General features: G+C 34.4%; 1 protein-coding gene across 1 annotated transcript; it reads right to left on the reverse strand.

The window, feature by feature from the left end:
* Window positions 1-5,734: 5,734 nt before the first annotated feature.
* LOC111387422 lies at window positions 5,735-6,856 on the reverse strand. The gene is made up of 2 exons (XM_023011977.1): window positions 6,342-6,856; window positions 5,735-5,774 (listed from the first exon to the last, which is right to left on the reverse strand). Exons 1-2 carry the CDS (start codon window positions 6,854-6,856, stop codon window positions 5,735-5,737), a joined length of 555 nt encoding a protein of 184 aa, XP_022867745.1.
* Window positions 6,857-10,859: the final 4,003 nt, after the last annotated feature.

Here is a 10,859-nt window from a genome sequence, read left to right on the forward strand (position 1 = left end):
TGAAATGTCAAGAAATATATTGTTTCAATATAAATGTTAACATCCCTTATATTTTTGTTTTCAATAATATGTGAACATATGTGTCATTTTGTGTGATCATGTATGTGGAAATAAAATAAATTTTGTGCTACTTAGCAGTTAGTGAGGAAAAATTGATTAACTCGATCAGTTTTAATAAATTAAAAAAATTTATCGAACATTTTTTTTCAATATAAAATTTGAATTGTACAAAACGTTAATATATTTTTTTTTGTGAATATAAAATTTTAATGGAACAAAATGAATTAAAAAGAAATTTATAATTTGTCAAATTACAACACAAGAAAGGGAAAGATAGTGAAGGAGGGTCTCCAAAACAAAGTGAGAACTAGAACAGGGAAATTTGCTTATGATCAATTATTGTAACACAACAAACTCTCCCATCCACACATTTACCTACAATTATTTGTCATATTCACTCACTCTTCACACGTTTTAATTAATTTTAGCTACTTCTCATTCGCTCCCACATCCACACATTTAGCTACAATTATTTGTCACATTCACTCACTCTCTTCACATTTTAATTCAAGTTTCATTCTCACATTCATTTAGCCGGAAACATATTCCACATTCACTCAAAAAAAGACGCTAATTTGATCAGAAAAGGTAAGTAATTCAAAATTTGTATTTAATATTTGTGCTATTTAGCAGTTAGTTGAATATCTTGAAAGAAAAATATTTTTCAACTACAATTTACTCGAAAAAACTTGATCTCCATGTCACGGAGATCGCTTCTCCGTGACACGGAGAGAGCTGCTCTCCGTGACACTTCGAGAGTGTCACGGAGCAACTCTCTAGCAGAATTTTTTTTTTATTTTTTATTTTTTATTTTTTGTAATATGAAAGTGTCATGGAGCCGCTTGCTCCGTGACACTCTCTAGCAGAAATTTATTTTATTTTATTATTATTTTTAAGTAAAATGAGAGTGTCACGGAGCAGCTTGCTCCGTGACACTCTCTAGCGAATTTTTTTTTTTTTTAGTAATATGAGAGTGTCTTGCTCCGTGACACTCTCTAGCGAATTTTTTTTTTTTAAAGTAATATGATCCGTGACACTCTCTAGCGAAAATTTATTTATTTATTATTTTTTTTTTGTTTTAGTAATATGAGAGTGTCACGGAGCAGCTTGCTCCGTGACACTCTCTAGCGATTTTTTTTTTGGTAATATGTTTTATAAACAAAAATATCACATTTTGTTTAAAATATTAATTTTTGATTTTAATTTTGTTTAGTATAAAGACGTGAAAAAAATTATATTTGTTTGGAAATATTAATTCTTAAATAATTAATTGTACAATTAACAGTAATTTGTTTTACTATAATAGATGTGTACAATCAAATGAAAATATAAATTCTTGAAAAAATTATTACAGTTCCTTAAAAATATTAATTCTTGTATAATTGATGCAGATGTCTTTAGAATACGTTCTCTCTCCGGAACAATGATTTTCTGCTACCATCCTTCAATATCCAAATCGTCAATACGTTCAAGATTTTATAAATTTCATAGATGCAAATCAACAATGTAATTTGATGTGTAGTAATTTTTATGGATTTATATATGGAGCTGTTTTCAAAGGAGACGAAGAACAATTTACTAGCAAGTTGGTACATGAATTTATAATGAGACTTGTGCATTGTGGCAAAAATAATGAAGTTTGGGTACGGTTAGATGACCATCTTGTTAGGTTTGGCTTGCAAGAATTTTGCCTCATTACTGGACTACCTTGCCATGAACCATTCGTAGAAATTGATTATAATAACTATCGTCTTAGAAATCAATACTTCAATGGCACAAAAAAAATTAGCAATAGGATGCTTTTTGAAACTTTCCACATGTGTGAAGATACAGAAGATAAATTTAAGTTGGGATTAGTTATGTTGGTTGAGTGTGTGTTGAAACCGACTTCACGACAAGTTGATTATAGAACTATGGGCATGGTTGAACATCTGGATGAGTTCCTTACATATCCATGGGGCCGAATAGCATATTTCGTTTTGTTAAATTCTTTGAAAGAGTCACAATTGGAAAGAATAATAAGGATGCAACAGAATGGACAGACAGAATGTAAGTATGCATTACAAGGTTATCCACTCGCATTTCAGGTATTATGTTCCTATTCTAATTACTTACGTATTATGTATAATTTCTTTGTACAAAGAATAAAATTTATACATCACATTTCTCTTTTTTTACGTTGCAGTATTGGATATATGAAGCGTTTCCACAAATTGGACAAAAGTTTGGTCGTCGTAAACACAGAACGGTGCAGATTCCACGAATCTATAATTGGAGGCCTAATACTATACTGAAGGAATCTGTTGTTAAGCAATTTTTGGATACTCAAGACGTATGAATTTTTTATTTTCAACATACAATGACATTCGCATTTTATTATTAATAAGTTCAATTAAACAAATGGATTCTGATAGTTTGTTATGATTACAGATCGAAGTCATTGCAGTGTTGCAGCCTACAGAGGAAGAATTACAAACACCTTGGAACACAAATCTTTCTCTGCCGGCTGACGATGAACATAATATATTAGATGCCACTGTCACTGGAGAAGTAGATAATGTAGTACCACAAATACCGGATAACATTCGTGTGCAAGAAACGACCAGTCGTAGCACATCGAGAACTTCAACTGGAGTTGGGCCTAGTTCTACTTCCAGTGCCTCCAGATATGTAACTGAAGATCGAATGGAAGAAATGTTGGGTATGTACAGGCAACATACGGTATCAGATGTGTCCAGTCTGTGTGGCAACTTGAAGGCAGAATTTGTTGAAGAATCCAGAGCCCTGAACCAGGATATCCTTGAAAGCCAAAAGCAACTGTTCGAACAACATAACAAATCGATGCAAGATTACATGCTATGTGGTATGCAGTCATACATGGATAATTCTCTATCAAATATGTTTAGCACTCATATGGCCCAGGAATCGCAACAACAAGAAACCCATTATCAGGCGATTCTTCGAAAACAAGAAGAATTATTCCAGCAGCAATAGGAGCACATACAGTCTTATATTGATACAAGTTTATGTTCTGTCAGATCTTATATTGACGAAAAGAATGAGAATATGCTAAACAGATTATCTAACTGGGAATCCAACATGGAAGCCATTATAGGTTCCATGCAGCAGGATGTTCCTCTCCATGCAAGTCCAACTCCTACTGTTCAACCGCATGAGACATCAACATCTCAACCAGCAGAAAGTGTTGACATGCAGAGAAGAGAAAGGGAAAAGAAGATGAAATACACACAGGCTTCATCGTCCACATGCCGTCCCTTAGAAGACTACGACATGAACAAGTACAAAGACATTAGGAATTGGATATCGAGAAATCAATCTGGGTAACAAATGTAACTCATTCTAAATAGTCCGAATGCTACACATTATTATATCTATGTGAAAAATTATTTGTTGAATTATTTGACAGTAATTTAAATTATGTTATACAGTGCATATTTGGACGATGGCCGTGGCAATGTCTATGGAAGAGACATGCTAAAAAGTTTAATGGATCCGACGAAAGATCTAAATATTGCGGTGAGTGAAGGTTTGCAATCACAATAAATTTAATTTCGTAGTTAATATGTATAATATATGTTACATATATTTATTGCATTAGCATATTGAGTTGGAGCTGAAGTTATTGAGGCGGCGTATGAATGAAGATTGTACTCTCGTCAATAAAAAATATGCAATTTTGGATTTTCAATTTGAAGAGGAGTGTTGTCAGCAAATGAGGTGGCACATGGAATATAACCAGACAGGTGAATCAGATGGAACTCACCTACAAGGCTATGTCAACGGTACATTGCCTGTAGCTGGTCGTTCGTGGATGGGATGCAAGTATTTATTAATTCCAAGTGCATATCCAGGCAATGAATGTTATCTGTTTCTGGTCAATATTCGTGAATGGAAATTCTACATATACGACTGCAGCAATAATGTTCACATGCCTAATGCAATCAAGGCTCACGCAGAAGCAACATGCACAATCGTTTAAACATTATTGCAGTGTGAACCCCTGTCCACCAAACGAGATATAAAGAAACATATAAATGATCCAATGAAGATGGAGATTATACCTTATCTACCGTGTGCGAACAATGGGTGAGCATTTCAACTCTTGTTATTTACTACTGTAGTTAATCTATTGTATATACTAATTTCGACTAACGAAAAATCATTTATTGTACAGGCCAAATTGTATAATGTTTGTACTCAAGTATATAGAATGCTTCATTTTCGGGCATCCAATAGAATCAGTTTCAGCAGAGAGAATGTCAATATACAGAAGAAAGATTGCGGTCGATTTTTTGAATAACGAATACTTTCTTTATCCCCGATAGTGAAACAGTTGTCGTGACTTAGCTGTACTTTGCTTGTGTAACTGTTGATGATCAGCCAGTTCATGATACCGCCTTTTGCAATATGTATTTTGCTTTATGTGGTGGTACATAACATGAATTTTGGTTTTATGTGGTGGCACGTAAAATGTATTTTGGTTTACACAGTGGTTTGCATATTTCGATTTATATGGTGGTATGTAATATGTTCTCGAAGTCTCATTCTAGACAAATGAAATATCAAGTGTCGAGATTCACAGCTATGTAATGTCGAGAACGACATATCAAACGTCCAAAAATCGAAGAAATGTAGAGAAATATCGTATTTTGGTCCAAGTGTCGTTCTAGACATTCGTAATGTCAAGTGTCGAGATTAACAGCTATTTAATGTCGATTACGACATTACAAATGTCGAGAAGGTAGCAAATGTCAATATAAATATGATCCAACCAAATTTAACTAAGAGTGAAGGCAACCAAATGGTGTATTAACTGCGAAAACTGTAGCAAGCACCTTTATAATTACTATAGCAGTTGAAGTTGGTATGCCAAGCACAAGTACGTTCTCAACCATATTGATGTGAAAAAAAGTTGTAAAATAATCACCATCAATGACTTCAACCATATTGGTTGGTGAGATATCTTATCGTGCATTCAACGGACAAGTGTTTCTCCAGTATAAAATGTTGAACTTTACTTAAATATGTACATACGAGAATTTAACAAAGTCATAGCACTAGTTAGTTTTTCCATTGATTATGTCTTCATCAACTCAACATACTCCTGTTCTTGATGTTACTATCACTTTCGACCCCCCTGGGTCGTCCGCGGACAACCCGATCATCATTGACTCGGACTCGGATGATGAAAGCAATATTTTTGTTCCATATGTTCGTCAACCTTCGAACCGCCATCGTAAGGTTTGCCTTCAACCAATCCCTTTTCCGAATCTAATCGACGAAATTGAACCAATTCAAGTTCATCGTGAGATCGTCCCAGTACCGATCCAACCGGAAGCACATCATGTGTTGTTGGATGAAAATGTTGGAGCAGTTCCCGTCGAAAATGAAGATGTGATCATCATAAGCTCCGACGAGGAGTACGACAGTGATATGTCCTCTTTGTCCGTCGTAGAGGATATGTAGAAGATGCAGTCATCGTAAGTGAAATGTTTACGTACATATAGTAGTGCTATAAAATCCATATAGGTGATGGATAATTTTTTGGGTGATCACCATTTTGTATAATAGTTGTCTACGATATGTATTGGAGTTATGGCTTCCTTTTGTTGTGATTACCATTTTGTCTGGTCCAATGACTTAGGAGAACGAGTTATTCATAGGTTGCTTTTGTATCCATTACCACATTGTGTCTACAATGATTAAGAAAATTTCAGTGATGAAATAGATATGTACTTATTCACTTATATGATGAACAAAATGATATCGTAGTGAAATGTTCATAAGAATATATGTAAGCACCATTTTCCTTGTTGGTAGTTATACCCCAAACCTGGTCTCTCTTGTTTGTATCCAGTATGACATTTAAAAATGAAGTGTTGTTTGTATTTAGTGAATGCCCATACGAATTTTCCTATTTGTGCGCTATAAAATTTTGAACGACTAGAATAATATAAGAGAAAAATCACAAAAAATGGGAGGAATCCGTATAAGGGATTCAAAATATATTACAAACTTAATTTTACAACAAGTAATTGCAAATAAGTGATATCAAGAGAGAACGAAGAAAGAAACAGAAAGAAGTAGAAGTTAAAAATATATTCAACAACATTTAAAATAAGAGGTAGAAAGCAAGTAATACAAAAGAAAAAAATTCAAAACATTGATAATTCATGTTATCAGGGCATTTGACGATCAAAATACACAATGTCATTCAAGTATACGTGTCATTTAAAGATGTCGAATTTTGACATGTTTGCCTGTTATGTCCAGAACCCCCACATCGGCCGCAGTTTCGTCTCAACGTGGACCTTTCAGTTCTTGACCGTTGACGTTGGGTAGGAGGTCGACCTGGTGCTCTACGTATATTCGAGGGCAAAACTTCGACGGAATGAATAGACTGAGGAACAACCCAATCTGACTCTCGGCCAACGGGGTGAAGAACTTCATTGTACACAGCTCGCCAATATTTTGTGGTGTAGTAAGAGGAGCACAAATCATACAATGATTTTTCTTTTGTGCAAGCAGCTCGGGATGCATGTGAACATGGGATTTGTCGCATCTGAAACTCTCGACATGAACATGTGTTACCTATAAGGTCGACAGTACAAAGTTCGGTAGCTATACCTACCTCAAAAACGAGTTCGTCCAAATTTTGTACTGGTAAAGTTGCACCGGGGTCGAATGATTTTCTCAATTCATCATCAATTTTTGGTGTCACAGTCGTACTACATTTCGTGGATGCACTTTTTCTCTCGTAGAACCATCGTTGCATCAATGACGTAATATTTTCAATTAACGAGGTTATAGGGAAACTTCTTTGTCACCTTAGGACTGAATTCAGTGACTCCGCAATGTTATTTGTCATAACGTTGTACCGATTACCAACAAAATGTGCCTGTGACTAGGTGGATATACCGGCACGTTCCAAGTAAGATGCCATTGACGGTCGAATGGTTCTTATCTGTGTCATAAACTGATCAAATTCCGATACGTGGTATGCTAGCGCTGCCCGCTTGAATAAGAAGATGACATTGCTACTGCTATACCTTGCAATAAGATTTTTCTCGATATGCCAGATGCAGGCACCGTGGTGAGAAAGTGGGAACAACCTCGTAATTGCCCGCTTAATACTCTTCTTCCTGTCCGACACAAACACTAGCTGGTTTGAATCATCAATGACATCTTTTAACTTTGCAAAGAACCAATACCACGATACATTTGTTTCCCCATCAACAACACTCCACGCAAGAGGATATATTTGTAGGTTAGCATCTTGCGCTGCAGCTACTAGTAGTGTTCCCTTATATTGGCCCTTCAAATGACTTCCATCAACACAAATTACTGGCCTCATGTGTTCTCGAAAACCACGTACACTAGGCCCGAACGCTAAGAAGAAGTACAAGAACCTATTATTCGAGTCGAGTTCAATGTGTGCAATAGTTCCTGGATTTTACTCGGTTAACACATGACAATATGATGGCAATTTCTGGAAACTTTCTTCGGGTGTACCACAAAGAAATTGAAGTCCCTTCTCTTTAGCCCTCCACGCTTTGTTGTAGGTAATCTGTACACCAAACTCACGTTCCATATCCCCAATAATACCCGCAGGAACGTATGATTGGTTTGCATCGTCCAACCTTCGCATTATGTGATGCCCAATTATTGCACTCGTTGCGTGAATTTGTGCATTTCGTCGAACGTCTAGAGAACATGTGTGCTCAGGTATGTACTCTCGAATTGTAAAGATTTCTGAAGTTTTTATCTTAGAAGCTCGTACTAGCCAATGGCATGTAGTATCGACACAACACACAGTAAGAGATCTAGGATTCGACTTTTTAACCTTGAAATGAAACTTCTCTTTCAAAACCTTAAGTTGAAGCCTTGTGTGTAACTGTCATTTGCTAAAGAATATCTTATTCTCCACAATGTCCTCTTCATCAATCGACTCAATTGCATTTCGAATAAACAAATTGCCTTCACCTAAACTTTCATCCATATTATCAATCGTTTGTGGCTCTTGTAGTTCGCACATACCGACTTCATTGCGTTCACACAATGCATCTTCTATTGGTGACAAATGCGCAACTCCGACATGCAGTTCGTGCTCTCCAGCATTATATTCATCTGCAATTACCCACAACGCCGCTTCTGTGTGAACAGACATAAACCATTGCAAATCCTCATCGTCGGCTACATCAGCTGGGGATATATTCATGTTTGGAATTGTAAATTTCAATTGAATTCGAAACTTCATTCTATCAACATTCAGCTTCTCGAATAATTTATGTACAAGCTCTTCATATGTAATATCATGTCGAACAACAATTGATGTTGTTCGGTTCCCTAACCACTTCCACCCGTTGTCTATGTTGACGAATCTACCACCATACGAGACAACAAATCTCTTAACATCTCCCATATCTGCATGTCATAAACAACAATACTGTCAACCACTAATGAAAATCGAAAACGAAAATGCTACCTGCATGCAATATGTGAATCACTCTACACGAAAATTTACCAACTTACTCAAATTTTTAATGTTATTGTCAACATTTAATAGTGTCGAGAATGATAGTATAAATATCATTCTCGACGTTATAATCATTATTGACATTTATAAAATGTCGAGAATGAAATGACGGGATTTCATGCATTTATCATCTTCTTCAACTTCAACTACCATTTTTGCAAGAATTTATTCCACCATAAATAATATTCTAAATATATAAGTATATTATCTAACTAAGTTATTTAAGATGAATGGTACGAAAAATATATACTCAGGATAATTTCGTCCAAGGGAAAAAATACTTTATCAAAAAATTGAGATTTGAACATATACAACAACAACTACTAAATAAAACTTATCAAAAAAATGAGAGTTTGAAGAAATAGAGTTCAAAGAAATATACCTTCTACCGACAAATGATGAAAGCCTAATCAGCTTCAAATTTCTACCACAGTAAATTTCTTAAAATAATTTCTTTGAAGTTGGAATCATATACTTCTTCGTATATGGTAATGGAATTTTTGCTTCTTCTTCATTTGTTCTAGAATAATTGATTAAAATATAATTAAAAATATAAGCAAGTGGACTCACCTAGGTAATAGCATCATTATTGTGCCTTCTCGTAGAAGTTATTTGCTCTTCTTAAAAATTGTGCCAAAGTGATATAAAATTGATTAATCTTTTCATGAGGGTAAAATAGACATTTTGATTTAAAAATTGGACATTTTTGCAAAGATTATAAAAAAAGTACACTTTTCAACTCCAACCCTTATAATTGGACATTCTTGAAAATGCCTCTTTATTCAATTAATCTCAAGCATATAACATTTTTGCCTACAAGTGGAAATCGTTTGGTTTTAAAAAGAATCGAACCGAACCGAGTAACAATACGTATTTCAAAAATGAAACCATTGGATGGAATGCTAGAACCAAACTATTTGGTTTCTTATGTTAAGGTCTCATCACTAACCAATGCAAATAAACTGTCTAAATATAGAAGTTCTTAAGCTATAATTTTAAATTCTCCATATTTATTTATTAAATATGAAAATCTATTTCTATTATTTTAATAATTTGAGAGGGTAAAAAATGTTAACTTGAAAAGAATAATAGGAATTCAACCCTTTTATTAATTTAAAATTATATCTATAAAATTTGATGGATCCTTTTATCTAGGTTTTATATAATAAAAGTTCATTTGAGTCTATTTATTGTGAAAATATTTTATATTAGTATTTTTTAGAGAATGTGCCGTTAAAAATAGTAGAAATTTTTAATTTTAAATAATGCGGTTTAAACAGGAGCTAAACTAAATATGAGTTTGACGTACTATGGTGAATTTATTAAAAATAAAATTAAAAATAAAAAGTAAAAATTTCGGCTTAAATCAACTTTTTTGGTTCTTGGTATTACAATTGTGAATCAGATCAGAACCGATCAATTCTTGATTTAATACTTTGAACCAATTACAACTTGAGTAGAATCAAACTGAATCAATCGATCCCGATTCAATCCAATTTTAGCTCGGTCCAATGGTTTTAGTAATTTTTGTCCACCTCTAAATACTAGGTCACTTTCAATGGGACGACACTTAATTAAATATGTACGCCCACGTGACAAATTAATTTCTGAACAATCTTCCACATGGGCCACATATGTTACTTGACCATTGCTATCTCCGAACAATCTCGTTCATTGATTTTGTCACGTATATCAACATAATCAAAGGACATAGATCAAATATGGATAATGTAGCACGAAAATTACATGCAATGAATCCAAACATAATTTCCAGAGTGAAAATAACATACTAACTTTCATTGAATTAGTATAGCATCAAAAAGATACAACACCAACGTGAGCAGTGTGCTCATGAAAAGATAGTTGCCATTTAGTAAACGAATTTGTATTAAAAAAAAGTTGTGTGCCTCTATGGAAACACGACCACTCTGAACTCTTTTCCTAAAAACTAGGAACTTAATTTTGACATTGACAAGCTCTTGTTGTTGTTTGAATATAACACTGCTGACTTAATTTGTGACTTTCACAAGATAACTTAATTCAATATCATCATGCGCAGCCCAATGATAAAATTCCTTAGCCATATTCTATGATTGGATGCATATGAACTTTGCTGTCGTGGTTGAACAAGTTACAAGTGTCTGTTTGGCACTCTTTCAGGATATAGTCCCTCTAGAGAACAGTAGACATTGTCTGGACGTGTTTACTCGAGCATGTTAATAATTGGGTCGGGTTCTGGCCT

The sequence above is a fragment of the Olea europaea genome, unplaced genomic scaffold (genome assembly GCF_002742605.1).
Source record: "Olea europaea var. sylvestris unplaced genomic scaffold, O_europaea_v1 scaffold402, whole genome shotgun sequence".
Lineage (NCBI taxonomy): Eukaryota > Viridiplantae > Streptophyta > Magnoliopsida > Lamiales > Oleaceae > Olea > Olea europaea.

Excerpts from the sequence above, each read along its gene's own strand:
- LOC111387422 (XM_023011977.1), bottom strand. The coding sequence starts at position 6,856 with ATGCAACGATGGTTCTACGAGAGAAAAAGTGCATCCACGAAATGTAGT. Across the intron at positions 5,775-6,341 it reads GGGGGTTCTGGACATAACAG|ACACAATGTGGTAATGGATA; the intron begins GCAAACATGTCA and ends TAATCATTGTAG.